General features: G+C 33.8%; 2 protein-coding genes across 2 annotated transcripts; both read right to left on the bottom strand.

Annotated features, from left to right (window-relative positions):
• Positions 1–738: 738 nt before the first annotated feature.
• Positions 739–1992, bottom strand: LOC112500926 (ethylene-responsive transcription factor ERF109-like). The gene has a single exon (XM_025104543.1). It carries the CDS (start codon positions 1956–1958, stop codon positions 1125–1127), a length of 834 nt encoding a protein of 277 aa, XP_024960311.1. The 5' UTR covers positions 1959–1992; the 3' UTR covers positions 739–1124.
• Positions 1993–9503: 7511 nt separating this feature from the next.
• LOC112500607 (LAG1 longevity assurance homolog 2) lies at positions 9504–17556 on the bottom strand. The gene is made up of 6 exons (XM_025104120.1): positions 17120–17556; positions 14235–14443; positions 13801–13956; positions 10034–10219; positions 9763–9941; positions 9504–9674 (listed from the first exon to the last, which is right to left on the bottom strand). The coding sequence occupies exons 1-6, from the start codon at positions 17234–17236 to the stop codon at positions 9655–9657; spliced, it is 867 nt and encodes a 288-aa protein (XP_024959888.1). The 5' UTR covers positions 17237–17556; the 3' UTR covers positions 9504–9654.
• Positions 17557–18310: the final 754 nt, after the last annotated feature.

Raw genomic sequence — 18310 nt, forward strand, 5'->3', positions numbered from 1 at the left:
TATATATATATATATATATATATATATATATATATATATATATATATATATATAAAACCCTCTATGCATGTGGAAAACATGTTTGCTTTCCTTGAGATGGAATTAGTGAAGCAAAACAAACAACACATCCACCTCCATTTCATTGTGTGCTATCTAGGAATAGAGATATCTTTCCCTACTACTTGAAATAAGATCTTTCCATATTAGGAAAGTTTTAACAAGATTCATTAATATTAATAAATGTTTCAAACCATTCATTAATGACGATCAATACATTCACATAATTGTGAATAAGAATTGTTATTTCACTGATGCTCGTTGGTTGATCATGGGAAATGGTCATTACACAATATACAGCTCTTCCTCCGTCTGTTTTCCTTCCATGTGATAATCACCTCAAAACAGGGGATAGCGAGAACGTGAAAGATAAAAATTTCACAAAATTAATCGAATATACAAGTATAAATTGAGATCTATGAGGGTTTTTTTTCTTTATACAAAACTAGTGTTTTCGTGTAGCAGAGGTCGTGGGACAATGATGGTGTAAGGTGGCGAAGCCGTGATAGAGCTCACCAAGCAGAGATACCGGGGAAACGACGATAGTCAACCGGCTTATTTCTTTACGAGAACACCGTTTTAGATCATCCCTTGGTATTTGCATTCTGGTCACGGGTTGGATTCAGATGTGCACAAGTTTTGGAATCAAACGTAGCTCATATTGGGAGATCAATTTCATTTATCAAGAAACCAGGGACATTTCAAATTTTTTTTGTAGGCCCTACTACATCTAAATCGTTTGATTACATTACATAAATGAGATAACATAGATATATGTTAAGCACAAAAATTGACGAAATCTAAACGATTAATAATCTGAAACTAAACTAGTAATAAAACCTAACCAAATAATTAATAATTTGAACCTGAACAATTTCGGCTATAACTTTATACGGATCGATAAAATACTCTAAACCCATGTAAAAACTCGTAATTAGCATTCAATCTCCTTTCATAAAATTTGGAGAAATTTCATTCATATTGACCGTTACAACTATTAATAGAAACGATCCCAAATTCCATTTATAGTATGTGTAGTTTGACCAATAAAATGGTTAAGTGATGGATCAAACACTATAAACAGTTCCACTAAGGGTTGAATCAGAGGAATTGCCATTAAAATCCATTATCATCATCCATTCTTGAATCTCCTCTTCCCCAGTTGCGTCCAAAAACTCGTTTTCTGTAATGGGTTTCTTCCCTTTTTCTCCGGCCAACTCGAATTTCCGGCTAGTGTTGCCTTCCGGCTTCTTTCTTGATATCGGTGGCGCCGCCTGCTGCTGATTATGTTCCGGCAATGACGATGTCGTGTAATCAGAAAATAAGAAATTTAGCTTTGCTCTGGGTCCCCTGAATTCTATGGCAGCTCTGTCGTAAGCTCTCGCCGCCGCCTCCGCCGTCTCAAACGTCCCCAACCATACCCGAGCAGCTTTACGTGGATCCCGTATCTCCGCCGCCCATTTCCCCCATGGCCGCTGCCTCACACCTCTGTAATTCTTCTTCTTTTTCTTGATCGGACCACCAGCTCCAACTCCACCTCCACCGCCACCGCCACCGAAACCATTCAAATTCATATCATCTTTAAAATAATTACACCCGAGACACCCTTTAATCCTACAAATTGCACAAGTTTCAGGAACAGAGACTGGCACCGGAACAGAACAACCAGCAGCGCCACCGTTGACGGTGGTGTACTCAGTCGGCGGCAATAACCTCAAATCATATCCGTTTTGATGATTAACACTCGTAGAGCCGGAACCTCCCATCATTACATTCTTCAAAGCATTAACCATTACCGTAGCCTCTTCATCATTAGTGAGCCGCCGCCACGGTGGGTGGCGTATCAATGGCAGTTGATGGTGGCCGGCGGTGGTGGCTTCTTCCTTGATCATCCTCTGCATGTTTTTCCTAGAGAGAGAAAGTAGATTGTTTGACGAACTTTGGAGCTGAATTTGAAAGGAAAGGGGGAGGGTCAAAGTATATATATGAAGAGGGTGTTGACGTGGCAGCCAGCTCAGACACTGTTGGGACACGGTTTTGAATGGCGGGAATCACCTGAAGAATTTGCACGTGGGAATTTGAGAGTGAGAGAGTGAGGAAGTGGCTGTAACCGGTTGTGTTCACACGCGGTTTATTAGACTTTATTCTATAAAGTACACGTGTCAACGTCATAATCCACTAAAAACGCTTCTTTAAAGTTCACTTTCGTCCATAGATTCATTTTTTGTTAACCATTTTTTTAAGTCGTTGCAAATATCGATCAGATCTCACTCGAATTAATTATGAATGACAACGGGTCGGGTATTTGGTATTTTCGTCTCCGAAATCGATAGCTAAAACCATCCCTATAACCACTCTGATCCCCGTCGGGTCCCTGCGGTTTCCCCGATACCCGTTATAGGTAAAAATCCTCTTTTTCACCTTTGGTTATAACCGAATTCGAAACCGATCTGGAAAAAATTACAATATACTAATTTTCACAATTAAAAGTAAATTACATTTTTTTTAAAGATGTATGTTTAAATGTCTTAAACATAATCGAACCAATTACAAACAATGTATTAGATTACAATATAAAATTAAACAGAAATTCAAACATCATACAACTAAAATCACGAATTTAGACAAATAAACTAGACATTTTCGTAAACTTTATTTGGGTTGTTGAGGTAACGTGGATAAAAATCTTTTAAATTTTAATGTTACTATTTTTTTAATATATATATATATATACATATATATATATATATATATATATACATATCGGGCCGGGCCAGGCCGGTGATCACCGTCCCCGCCCCCGTTAAAATCCCCCAATTTGTCTCCGATGCCCGCCCCGTCTCCGATAAGATGTCCCCAAACCCGGCCCAAAAGTTTCGGTTTTCGATTTTCTCCATTGGTTTCGTTTTTTTTTGTCATCTCTAGAATTAATCCAAAATCGAGGTCGAAACGAGTTGAAAACTTGATGAAAATTCATCCAAGATTCAAAATAAAACTCAAAACTTAGGGGGCGTTTGGTTCGTAGAATGTAATTTGATGGAATTGGAATTCATCAAATGAATTTGACTTTGAGGGAATGAAATGAAATTTGACCATGTCTTTTGATTGCGTTTAGTTAGATGGAATTGAATGGAATTCTTAACAGAATTGGAATTTTTTGTTTCGTTCACGGAATTCAACGAGAAAATTACATAGATGGCATTTCGAGAAAATCTTTTTTAGGATGGAAAGAACGAAAGAGAGAGAGAGAGAGAGAGAGAGAGAGAGAGAGGTCGAGCATACCAGATCGAGCAATTTTGAATAGGGATGGCAAAAAAAACCAAAACCGATAGTGAAAACCGAAACTTTCAGACCGGGTTCGGGGACATCTTATCGAGGACGGGGCGGGGATCAGGGACAAATTCGGAGATTATAACGGGGGAGGGGACGGTGATCATCGGTCTGGTCCGTCCTGATATGTGTATATATATTAGTTTTAATTTATATACATATATATATATATATATATATATATAATATCATTAAGAGAAAATAGTAACATTAAAATTTAAAAAACTTTTATCCACTTTACTTCAAGAACCCAAATAAGGCTCACGAAAAAGTGTAGTTTATTTGTCTAATTGTGAAATCGTGATTTTAGTTGTATGATATTTGAAGTTCTGTTTAGTTTTATATTGTAATCTAACACATTGTTTGTAATTGGTTCGATTATGTTTGAGACATTTAAACTTGCATCTTTAAAAAAAAATTGTAATTTACTTTTAGTTGTGAAAATTAACATATTGTAATTTTTTAGATCTGTTTCGTGTTTCAGTTTCGGGTTCGGTTATAACCAATGGTGAACGAAAAAAAAAAGATTTTTACTTAACAGGTTCCCCAACCAGGATCGGGGAAACCGCGGGGACCCGATGGGGATCTCGATAAGATTCTCGACAGGGATCAGGGCGGTCACGGGGACGGTTTTAGTTATCGGTTTCGGGGACGGGGATACCAATAACTGGCCCAAACCTGGCCCGTTGCAATTATTAGTTTTAAACGAGATCGAGCAAAGGAGATCGAGCATAGCAGATCAAAGCAAATCGAGAGATATAGCGTTGATGAATGGATGAGGGCTAAGGAATTTGTCGGATTGGAATTTGAAATCCGTGGTATATGCGGTGGAATTGTGAAATCAATAACTTAAGGAATTTGTTGGAATTGGAAGGATTCCTTCACATCAATTATGTGAACCAAACACTCTATTTGGAATTTGGTCAAATGATTGGACATTCCAATTCCTTTCAATTCCACCAAATTCCCATGATCCAAACAGCCCCTTAGATCCCATTTGGTTTGCAAGATTGAATTGAATTTGGAGAGATTTATAATTGAATTCTATTCCATTCTCATGTCTGGTTTGATGGATTTCCTGGATTTGAAACCTATAAACATAGGATTTTGAAATCTCCATAGTGTTTTATATTTCATGGGATTTCGCAGGATTTGTATGTAATAATATTTTAAAATATGTTAAAAGGAATTGTTTTGTAGTAATCAACAAATAAAAAGGTAATTCTATTACTTTTATAGTTTGGTTTTTTATAAATTATATATAGAGAATAAAATTTAATTCAATTCCAAATCCCACAAACGAAACACATCAAAGATTTCAAATTCAAATTTCTCCAATTCTAAATCCCTCAAATCATTCCATCAAACCAAACGGCCCCTAATGAACCCCATAATAATTGTAACTTGACGGAAATAAATAAGAGATAGAAAACAACACGATATTTACATAGAAAACCCAAAACGGAAAAAACCACAGGCGAAGGATACCACCGAGAAATCCACTATTATCGATCGATGTTACAATGCTTGGAAATGGAGAAATTGATAAAGACGAAATTACAGATTAAAATGCTAATCTGATCTCTATTGGGAGTGTATTCGATATATTAGGAAGAGCATCATACCAAGCAATATGGAAACTGCTTCATTTAATCGTTGTCCAGACCTTTATGTCAGTTCCAATGTGGGTTAAGAGACTTGGAAACTCGCCCGAATCAAATTTCCTTTACGAACAGAATGTAGAGCAAGTTGAAATGTGTTGGTGATTTTAGTGTTATCAAACATTTTTGGTGTAACTGTGATTTACTTGAGATCAATTAAGGAAATGAGGCAAAAATACGTAAGTTAGGAGGTGCGGAGTGCACAGTTACAAATGTTGTCTCTATCACCTTAGATTGCAATAAAGCGAGGGTCAAGGGGGCAACGCCCTTGGTGGGGTTCCAAGGGGCTGAGCCCCTTGGCGGTTAGATTTTTACTAAAGCATAACTCTGAACGTTGCATGCAAAGTCTGAACCTGTGCGTTTAAGAGTTGTATTTCCAGACTTAGAAAAATCGCTAAATCTTGAAGATGATCTAGAGGGGGTTATGGTCACTCGTGACTGTCTCTATTCTTATATTTTTTTTTAATTATTATTTAATATATATAGTCATCAAAATACAATTCTAACAATTTTAAAAATGATTTTTTTTTAAGTTACATAAAGATTAAAGTTATATTTCTTTTATTTTGTAAATAATATAATTTTGATAAATAGTTTTAATAAAATATTTAATTTAACTATTAATTATTATCTTTGAAAAATTATTAATTAATTAAAACATGTAATATTAACCAGTTTTATTTTTATTCATATTATTGTAATAGTTATATAAAATTATCAATTAAAGTAGTTTTTTTTTCTAAATCTTTTGTTTTGTTACACAAATCCAAAATTTATCATATATTATATTATAAATTAATATTAATTAATATATTATATTATTTAATTTATTAACTATTTGGTTTAATAACATATATATTATTACTGATTTGTTTTACTAATATTGTGAAATGTTGCATTGACTAAGTTTTTAACATGTCATTTTTGATCATTTTACATTTTTCAAGTAGTTTAGCAGTTAGTTTTTATCAAACGTGATTCATTCATTTAACTAGTTTTTCAGCTACCAACTACTTTATCAGCTATCAACTTGTTTATCAACTAATTTGTGAACATAGCCTAAATGTTAGGGGCTGTTTATTTGCCTCTTAATGGTGACATTAAAAGGAAGCCTCTTAATCGGTAAGAGGCAGAGGCTGTTCAGCAAAAAAAATAGAACCTCTTAATGATGACAATTACCTCTTAACCATTTTGCATCTAATGGGTTTGCCTAATGGTTCAGAGGTTTATTTTTCGAGGACTACCCTTCCCCCATCTCCTCTCCTTCCAGACACGCCTTCACGTCGCCTTCATTCCACAGACACGCCGGTTGTCTTCTCCACCATCTCCGGTCACCTCCACCGTCTCCATCGCCGGTCGCCTCCACTGTCTCCGTCTCCTCCGTCCACCATCTCGCTAAGCGTGACGACGTTGACTGCGTAGGCAAAACCCAGCAAGCTACCATGGCGTCATTAGCTTCCTGCTTTCCCACACCCAGCAAAATTACCCTCTCTTCCAGCCGCTCTTCTTCACATCGTTCTGGGTTTTGCTCTATGATTGATTCTTTGTTTCTTTGAAGTCTAAATACATATGTGTTTTGTTATATTATTGATTTCTCGATCTGGGTGTTCGTCATTTCTCGATCTGGGTGTTCGTCATTTAGGGTTTGTTATATCATTTAGGCTCTTGCTGAAGGATTTGATGTTATGGATTGCAGTTGAAATCAAGTAGGGTGTTTGATGATCAATTCCATGTTCTGTGTTACAATTTTTCTCTAGAAAAACTTGAACCCATTTGGGGTTTTCGGACTTCCAATTCATTCGGTACTATTTAGAGGGTTAAAATGGTAATTTGTTGTCATTCAGAGAACATTTACCAAACAACATTATTTCATTCAGCACTTAATCATTCTGACCCTCTTAACCATTCTGACCACTTAACCATTCTGCACCAAACCATTCAGCAACTGCCAAACAGCCCCTTACAGTAAACTACTTTACTGGATTTGGGCTTATAATACCAAATAATTATGCATCATATATAAATACGTTAACAATAAGACGTTGGGACGTATTTGGATATCCCAACATGTTTTTATAACACTTGTAAAATAAGTTGTCATATTAGCTATTTTATAATACACATTTGTCAAATGTCATATGAACAGCTTTCTATGAACACTTGTTTTTACAAGATATTTTAAAATATTTAATTTCGAAATATCTTAAAATATTTGAGATATTTATGGAAATAATGAGAGTTTATTTATTAAGATTTGAATATTTATGGAAGATAACTAGAGTTCATTAATTATGATTAATAATTTATATTATGAAACAATAAAAACTTTTATGAAATCATATATTCATCAAATTAAATGGATGGTTGAAATTGAGTTGTATTGATTGTACAAATGTAAATGTATTATTCATATTTACACAGTATACACACATGTTATAATAAGTATATTATTAATATTGTTTTGAGACGATAATTAAATTACATAATATATTACTTAGTATATAATATAATATTTTAATTTCAAATGAATGATAAGCAAATAATATATTTTTTTTAATTAAGAAAATATAATATTTGACTTTTTGGTAAGTCATAATTTAATTTTCATTTAAAAATACAAAATGTTTATTATAGTTTTCGTTTTTCACATTACGAAAAATAATTGACAAATAAAAAATATTATCCGATGCCCTTCACATGTAAAACATTTATTTAAATATTGGTTTAAGCTTAAAAAGTACAACTTTTTGCCTTTTATTTTAATTTTTTTTAATATATTTAAAAAATGTTTAGTTTATTATATTTTAAAAATATTCCTTTTTTTAGCGAGGCCTACAAATGTAAACACATCTTTATTAGTTCTAAAATATTTTATATTTAAATTCTATAAAATATTATTACTTTTTGTAAATGGTGATGATTTCGACCCATTAATAGAAAATTTGGTCTAATTTTAAATTATATTTTAGCCTTAATTAATTAAACGAGTATATTAAAAAAAGTGAGCTACAAATAATATTAATATATTTAAATACTTACAGCATCATAATTAATTTTATTTAAAAATTCGATTTCTATTTTAGGAATGAATTTTTTTAATTACCAAAAATGGAATTCAAAATATTAATTATTTATAAATAAATAAAATAAATGTTGACAAAATAACGACTACATATTAAAAATTAGCCATTTGGCTTCTCAGTTTAACTCTACGTTTTTTTAATGGATATAAATCAATATCCTTGTATATTTATAGAAAGTAACCTTAGGTTGTACATTAAAAAGATTGGTTGTTAACCACAAGGGTGGTGTTTGATTGGTTTGAGCATGACTCCAAAAGTCAAAAGTATCAGAAAGTCTAATGTTCAAATCTAAGAAGGAATAAAAATCTTTTTGTGGTCACGAAGATTCAAATGCGGTAACTTCGTAGCCACAAGAGAATTTTTATTACTTCTTGGATTTGAACCTGAGACCTTCTGTTATTTTTGATCTTTGAAGTCAAGATCAAACCAATCAAACACCACTTGTTGATGTATATAAATATGAATTATGCGTAACGATATGATACAAGTTGAAGTCGATGCTGCACGTTTATTCCGATTGGTGCATTTAAAAAAAAAAGATGGATAAGATTGAGGAGATGCATATCTTTCACCAATAGATTTATTTGGTACTCATCCATTATCATCATCATCTTTATCATCATCATCATCATCATCATCTCATTTTTGACCCTACATATCTTTTCCCCCATCATATTTATTTTGTAGTCACATCTTTTTCAAGAAAATAAACTAAAATAAATATATGAAAAGTTATAAGAATTTGTCATGTTGTTGCATCACCTAAATAAATTGACCAAAAATCAGACTAAATTTTTTAAGTTTCATGTAAATACAAGGCATATATATATATATATATATATATATATTCATTCTTAGACCTTCTTATTTAATATATAAATAAATTACTCTTTGACTTTTGAAGTTTGACTTTGAATATAAAAGAAAGTCTTGGAAGGTGAAGAATGGACCAAGACTCTGCGCTATGTCCACGCCTTTGACTTATCCCTTTCCTATTAATCACCTTCATAAAAAAAAAATCACATGTCATTTTTTTTCTTCTTCTTACAAATTAATAACTCAAATAACATTATATATATATATATATATATATCAAATTTGATAAAAAGAATTTTATGAGAATAAAAGTTAAGACGGAAAGTATAAGAAAAAATTTGAATCGATCAAAATAATTCATAATAAATTGTGATTTAAAAGAGATTAATTTAGTAATTGTCTTTAATGAGATATGAGCTGCAACCCAACAGGTGGGTTTTGGGTCATCAGTTCCAATCACAAGAGTAGGTTGAGCTTTTCATTCATGAACTAGTCTCTCAACTTTTTAATATGAGGAGATATGTGGTTAAAAATGCAGGCATCAAGAATAAACATATGAAGGGGGTTTAATCCTAGTAAAGCTAGGAGGCTTTTCTATTAGTGCAAAGAATCAAGACAAGTAATCATTCATATGTGCATGGGAACTCCAACCCTATTTTCAAAGAGGTACATACAATTGATAACACTCTATTCTTTCGCCAAAAAAACTAATCATCGTCCTCCGAATCTGCAAATCCGATTCAATTCATTAGTTAGTTAGTTAGTTGGTCAAACGCCAAAAACGAACAGTAAAAGCAGGAAAAAGTAAGACTGACCAGATCGTATATCTTCACCAACTTGTCCTCTATTCTTGAGCTGTCTCATGATCATGTTGAAGATGAGAATCCACCAGTAGATATGGAACACCAGCAGACTCAACAGCATAGTATTGAAGATGTAGTATAAGCTCATATCATATGCTTCTGATGGCTTCAAAGCGTCTAGAAGATTGATGCTGCCAACCAACCAAATGAAGATATTATGGATACAAGATTCACAAAAATGGAGATATTATGGATACAGGATTCACAAAAAATGGTTAGGTACCTTGTGGCTCTTATAACCCAAAATGGAAAGATAACGAGTCTGAGTACAAGCCACGAGATAGCAAACATTCCAAACATCACGCTCGCTCCCACTTCCTTACCCGAGTACTTAAACATCTTTGCTCCTTCAAGAAATACATCACTTGCATCGTGTACTGCAAGAACTACGCTTCCAATTCGAAAGAACCTATTCAAATCAAAAAAACAAAAGAACCCATTAGAAATAATCAAACAGATACTTGGAATTTATCACTAGAGCCAAAAATCCCTCCTTCACTATATTTTTTGAGTATGGATTGAAGAATCCTCTGAATTTGGTCCAATAATTTTCTTAACCAAACATCATAATTCAAACTTGTATAAACATATAGATAATTGCCGAGATCTTCTGCGCTGTGAAGTAACTGCTGGATGTTGGCTGATTGCTCAGCAATTCTTTAGTTATAGTTACGTGTATTATTCAGCATTGGCACAATCCTGAAACCTGCTCCAATGAGCAACATACCTCTTCAAATTGAGGGTCTAAGGTGTTGTTCAATAGAACTGAATCAAAAAGTGTTGAACAATCAAAAGTTATGAATGGTCAAGACATCCAAACTTGATTAGACGTCTTTTCCTTTACAATTGCTCTTGTTCTTTTTTTTTTTGAAATATATAATATTTATATATGGCAAATGCAACAAATAAACTCACATTTGCCCTCCTCACCTTTGGTGAGGTTTGAACCCCTGACCTCCTAGGAAGCCAAAGACTACTATAGCGCTAGGCGAAGGGCCCTTCGGTAATTGCTCTTCTTTGGCTTCTCTATCTCTCCTTTTTCCCTGTTGATGAAGCTTACACTCATTTCGCAGGTAAATGTGTATTAAATAGGAGAGGAGAGGTTGATTTCCTAATCGATGGAAATCACGAACTACTTATTGCAAACTAAAAAGAAACTACAGTTCAGCATGGCTACCATCATACTTGGTTAGCTCTATATCCACTTCTAAAACAGAAAAACCCATTAATAAGGTGGGCATAAGCATTGTGATATTTATGGTATTTATCCCTTAACTCGCATGATGGTCGCATTACAACTTGATCACCTAATTTTAACAGTTTATCATTCAAAAAAGCATATCAAAAATTTGTTTTGATTTTGATACGTCAAAGGAATAGGTAATCTTATGACAAACCTTATTATCATATTATTGAGTCACTGTCCTCACACGGAAGTATGTCAATTCTCTCTTGGCAGGCATTCCTTAGGTGCTGTTTGGTTGGTTTTCCATTAAGTCATGTATGGATAAAGCTGTCTATGTGGATTAATCTTTCTTATATATATTGGGAAGGTCTTTGTTTGGGAGAGTTTTTTCATAGATGGAATGAGCTTGTTTTTTAATTAAAGAGCAGGCCTGAAAAACTTGGTTTTCTGCATAAGCTCCCCCCTAGAAGCTTACTAAATAAGCCACTTTCTGTATCATTAAGCCACTACCAAACAATCATCTATAGCTGACTGAATAAGTTGCGAGTCACATTAAGCTGCTAACAAACAGGCCCTTGGTCTCTCCTATTCTTCTTCTTAGAGAATTTATCTCTCTAGCTTTATTGGTTAATTTGCGATAGCCGACTAATAGCTCCTTCACGTAGATATATAACACTTCTATTAACTATTAGACAAATTCAGGGTCAGCGGTTGGTCAAATGCCTGAACACACTATTCTAATTTTGATAAACTCCATCTACCTCCCAATATGCATAGATTGTAGGGACAATGCAAAACACCACATAAATGCATTTAGGGAACGGTTTTCATTTCATTAACTTGTTGGGAATGGCAACAAGTTGCCCATGCTAATTAATTAGTTGTTGACTCTTGAGGATTTTACAATCCTTGGTAATTCTTGCTAGTAGATCCAATCAAGTTACACCATCGTCATGCTCATCTACTAGATCATCAAAGGGACCATTTTGTGGTTGCTTTTGTCCACCCATTGTCAGAGAGATGACAACGTGCATAAAGAAAAACTTTGATTAGTTAGCAATCTGAGTTGATCAAGGGGGATTTTCTTGAGTTATTCGACCACACTCTAAGATAAAGTATTCGACCCACATGAAATTATGGCCGCATTTATCCTAGAGAAAAGAAACGTGCTCACGTTTAGTCATGGCATGTTTATCCAACAATCATTCAATGGGAAGATGGAGAACCTCATCCTAATGGGTGCCCATTTTTAGAAGGTTATATGTCAAAATTCTAGCTTGGAGTTGGGTCTATGTTGTTCAGCTAATGACATCTTATCAATTCCTTGGGTTCTATGTCAAATAGCTCTGTATACCATTAGACATGTCGATTTGATGCTAACACTTGCAACATTGATCAAGTTAAAAACATCATTGGTTGAAAACAAGACAAACCAATCTCACAACCTTTTTCAATTTGACCACCGCTTTTAATGTTCAACCTATTTCAATATCATAAACACTTCATTTTCATGCAATTCTTTTCAACCGCCTTTTAAGTAGTTGTTTCATCTTCAAGCACTAGTTTGCCTCAATCAAACCTCAATCTCCATAAACATTGAGGTATTTTTCTAGATTATCTAAATGTGAAATCAAACTTTCAAACAAATTAACTTTCTAAACTTGTCACACATAACTAACGCATAAGTAGTCACAAGTTTTTCGTAAGACACCATTTGGGACCCCAAACACAAGGATGAAATGCTTTATAAAAAGTTGGAGGAGAAAAGGGTGTGTGAAACAATTAAAGAAGAGGTTTTTAGTGAAGTTGGGTGATCATTTTCAGCATAAATTTTCAGATACCAATAACTGATTACTCAATGATGGTTTTCATCTACAGCTAAAACTCAATGTAGCCAAAGGGTCATTGGCCCGGTGGTACTTGGATTACGGGTAGAGCCCAACCTCTCAAGAGGTCAAGGGTATAAACCCAAGGTTCAAAATGGCATGAGGCGTGGCGTGGCGGCAAGGTCAAGCCTCAAGCCTTAGGAGCTACGGCGAGGTCGCAGCGTTTTTTGAGGCGTGATTTATGGTGGTAAATTTTTATATCATATACATTATTATACATAGAAACATATATTTCCTACTATTTAGTGAGTCAATGATATTAAATAATTTAAATTAGGTTATACATTATAAGCTAACTAATAACATTAAAAAAGTAAGAAAAATCAAATATCGCATTATAAAAACCACGCATTAGGTCATGGCGTGCCAAAGGCATAACGTCGCGTGAGACACAAGCCTTAAGCCGTTACGCGGCAAGCTTTTTGGAACACTGTTTAAACCTCACCAAAAGTGAGAAGTATGCATGATTATTTGCCATATACAAATATTAAATACCAAAAAGAACAACTCGATGTACCAAAGCTCCACACAGAGATAAATTATTTGCCAACTTTGCAGCAAAACTCGAATAAAAAAAAAAAAGAGAGAGGAAGAAATAACAATTCTCACTAGTGGGTTGCCTTAAGAAGTAAGTCATATTTTAGAATAGGAATAGAAACAAGATCCCATGCGGTAAATCGGTAACAAACTCTGATTTCAAAAAAGATATGCATATTGAGGAAACAACATAAAGCAACAAGACATTTACATAAGTGATTGGTATAAAATACCCTCCAGAAAAAATCAGGCACTTGATTCATAAACAGAATAAGAACACAAAAAATTACATACGATAACAAACGCCGTTTATCCATGTTATGGCATGTTAAGTAATTCAAATACTCTGCAACTAAAAAATGAATATGGATAGAAAGATACCTTGTGATGTAGGAGTAGCCAATTAGGAAAACAGTGATTATATGATGAGACATCATCACAGAGAAATCTTTCCTTCGAGTTTCCCACAGAAGGAGGGCAGCAATACTATAGGTGTAGAACCCACATTGGCACATATAGACGAGCTCTAGAGAAAACCTGGTATGACAAAAACTTGATTAATATGTTGACCAACTGATGTGGCCTTGCATAAAGTGTAGCCACAATTTAAGAAAGACTCGTGTCCTAAACTTATAGAATGGACAATTCTGAAAAGTTCACCAATAAATTATACAAGAATCCTCCTAAATCGGAGAAGTTTAAACACCCAAAGAAACACAATCAACAAAGTATGTGGCAATACCAATGAAAAAAAAAATTACATACAGAGGAGAGACAATAGTGACATCTCAGATTTTACAAAATAAACTACTCACTTTAGTTCTTGATTGGGCCAGCCTCTAAAATATCCTGTTATGTCTCTGAACCAAGGCTCATGATAAGTAATTGCCAGAACACAAAATTCAATAGTGGCATAATATGTAAGCTTCCACATAGATTCTGTGAATTTGGCAATCTTTGCTCTTGTAGTTTTATTGATCTTCAATGGAGTGTCCCCCTTGCTCATCAACCAGATGGACAGTGTCTGAAAAAATGTAAAAGATAATAAGTTAGATATCCTCTTCTTGTTTATCAAGTTTGGTGGAGATGTATATGTCACGGGTACAGTAGATTTGGGGAAGAAATTGCTTGCTTGGGATTTTTATCATCGAAGGTCACAGATTCTTTTGCAGGGTAGCATATATGTATAAGAACTTTATTGCAATGTTTATAATATGTTTTTATCTCTATAAAACCAATCATTGCAATCGCTTAGAGTTGGTCATAGAAATATCCATATCTTTTGCAATCACTTAGAACTGGTCATAGAACATCACTTTTGCCTCTCAGATATATACATCTAAATAGACCCATTATTTATATAACATATGAAATGTATACAGCTTCATGATAATATGATTTTTGGCTCTGCTCCCCATATCTTGATATACTGCAAGCTACTTCGCTTGCACTGCAGTCATTTTGGCACACAATCTTTCGACTCTCGGTAGTATGACTGGAATTGGATGAATGTATGCAACACAAGCTCAAGAAAAACGAACAAAGTTAGCTTTTGTAGGTCAAAAATAACTCCTAATGTTATTTAGACATAATTTGTGCCCAGTAATGAACTGTAAACCATCCACCAGTAACCAAAAAACTATTCTTTATCAAATAAATCTGTTCAATCAATCACAAATCAGAATGAAAATTTCATTTTTACACATTAGTATCTAAATAAGAGTATGGTTGCAATCAGGCAAAGGAAAAGAGCATATGGAAACCATGTTGATCCTATAAAATATTGCTGAATACATTAGTTGTTTTTTGAAGTTTAAAGCACACATATCCAGGCTCTGCTTAAAGATAATAACGCGTATCCAAGGAGGGAAACTGTTCTGAGTAGAAATAGAGGAACACAAATGCTGAATTAGTACAACCAAGAAAGGGAGTGTCAAGACAATTGTCATTGTGATCAAGTAATATTTCTTCCAGTACAATTTCTAATACAGCCATATTGGTGTATGGTAATCACAACTGGAGAGTGTGATGCTTAAAGCCATTCCTTCCAAGTGTTCAATTGCCCTGATGCAGGATGAATTTTAACCGAAAGAATTTCTAAAACTTACTAATAAATTAGTCTGGCCTATATATATATGCCCACAAAGCAATATAAAATAAACCCATGTTCCCAAACAAAACAAATGAAATTAGAAAGCATAATTAAATTGTACAAGTTAAAATCAACTAAAATAAACTACAGGCGCTTGCAATTCCTTTCTGTCATATCTCTAACCACAACCAAACAGAAATGACATAAGCATCCAACAATGAGCAATAAGATTAATGAAAAATATACACATGTATAAATAGGCTGATGTCATTAAGTCATCACTCATCCCAAAACGAATTTGTAGCCATTATTACCATCAAGTAGAATGCCCTTCAAAAGCACCAAGCACACATTGGTTCAAAAGAAGACTAATAAATGAGTACAATAGAAAGAGTGCCAATTATTTTGCTTCTCTTGGATATTACTACTAGTCACTATTTTTTACGCTCCAATTACATATTACATATTATTCCTAATACCTCTACATTTAACAAACTAGTGTGGTCATAGACAACTTTCCTTTGCAATTGACAGTCTTACAGTATCAATACACACAAAGATGATACATAGGACATAAATGAACCATCTCCAAAAAGTAAGTAAGCAAGAATTTTAAATCTCATAAGCAGTATCTTATCTAAACTCCATTTAATTGATCAAATCTGGAACCTCTCTCCCTCTGTCCATGTATTTTACTTAAGTTTGTATCCATGTGCTGAACATCATATGGTAAATCTTGATTGTTACATAAGCACCACACATCAATATCTCATCAAATGGAATTGGATTGCCACATTGTAGCATCACATCATCTACTTGTCCTCAATATATCATCATTCTAACATCATGTACACTAACTCGTAAATTAATAAGGTTACAAATACAGCTGGTTTTATAAACTATATGTTGAATTATGAACAAAGAGGGCAACAAAAGGTGCACTAGGTGCTTTATGGAATTTTGAGTTCACTCAATTAAAAACAGTAGATAACAAAAGAGGGTTCCAAGGGCCATGACATAAATACATAATTGATTTTATTTTATTTTCTTGGATGGGGATCTCATTGGGTTGTGTATTTCATCAGTCAGTATGCATAGCAAGAAGTTGTAATCAATGCAGTCTCAGATTGGAAAGGAAACTTGCTTTCATCAAGCCCTTATTTATGGTGGCCAAGATTAAAGAAAACAGGGGTTTTGGTGATATACCCTTCAATTTGATTCTTTCACACCATACACATAAATACACTCAAGATTAACAAAATAACAAGTGAACACCAAACTGAAACTGGTTTTCTTGTTCGCATATTAAAGAAGTTGCACATTTTCACAAGGTTAGACAAGAAAATTTCCAAAGAAATCCGAATAACCGTCTATGTTGTCCTAGCTTTAGAAAGCCGGTAGGTTCATGACATTAAGTAAAGCACTACAAGATTAAGATACCCATGATAATCTTGATATTGGTAATGAGGAAAAGATACAAAACCTAAACCGCCCACATTACTTGTAAGTACATCAAAAGAAGTCAGAGTTGAAATAGCATTAAGTAGAAAGAATCGAAGAAATGAGCGAGGAAAAGTGAAACAGAGTCGAGCAGCAAGTGAATCTTACTTGATATACGTATTTATCCAGCAACAACCTGGCACCAAATGAACCAAAAGCGAAGTAAACAGCGAAAAGAAAACGGGAGGGAGTTGGGACGACATTGTGACTCCAGATCGAGTCCATGACAGGCAAGCAAGCAATGGCAATGCGAACAAATTAACGGGCATGCATCAAGAAATGGTGAATGGTGTTTGAAATTGGAGATACCCAGAAAGGGATATGTTGATTGTCGGATGGATGAATGAATTGTAGGTTGAGAGGATTGAGAAAAAGTGGTGGGATCGACGTTCAAGCAGCGGGCGGGGGGAGTTTATTGAGGAATTGGGAGCACATTCATTTCTTAATTCACTTGCAATTCACTTCTCGCTTTAATTGCCTTCAAACCCAAACCATCATTTCCCTGCTTCTCTTGATTTTCACTTTTTGCATTTTTATTCATCACCACCACCAAACCATCTTTTGTTTTATAGTTGTATTTATATCTGTGTATCTATTTTAAATGTGAGTTAAAATGATATTATAAAACATTAACCTTTGAATATTTAACCAAACATCAGGAAACAGTTTATCACCGGTGTCAGACTGAATAAGTTAAAAAACAGTTTTCATAAGCAATTCCAAACACTCCTAAATAATCATTTTTATTTATTTTTAAATTTAATTATTCAATTTACATAAAAGGTTAGTCGAGTCCTTAATCAGATAGACCGAAAACATTTAAAAAAAATATTTTTTAATTAAGTTTATAGGTTTAATAAAAATACCAACCTTTCGATATTAATGTGATGAATTTTAGATTAGAATTAAATTAAATGACATAATAATCATTTTATAAACTTTTCGACCATGTTTTTATCGGATTTAATCATCACTTGATCTTCGATGTTTTGATGACGAAATGGCTTTACATTAAACTTTTTGCAATACTTTAATGATTTTCATGGCTATTTTACGACATTTAGATTAAAAAAATCAACGTTCGAATATTTAACCAAAACTTCTAGTTTTCGACTGCTCAAAATATACAAGATTCAAGTCCGCCGACTAATCTTTCTTTTGCTTATTATACAAATTTATTAGGTGTTTAGGATTGCTTATTTAAAACAACTTATGTTTTTCTACAAAAGCATTTGTCAACTTATTATAAGTCAAAAGAGTTTTAACTTCTTCAAAAACTCCTTATTACCAGTTTGGCAC

Source organism: Cynara cardunculus, assembly GCF_001531365.2.
Source record: "Cynara cardunculus var. scolymus isolate 2C chromosome LG 17, CcrdV1, whole genome shotgun sequence".
NCBI classification, from domain to species: domain Eukaryota; kingdom Viridiplantae; phylum Streptophyta; class Magnoliopsida; order Asterales; family Asteraceae; genus Cynara; species Cynara cardunculus.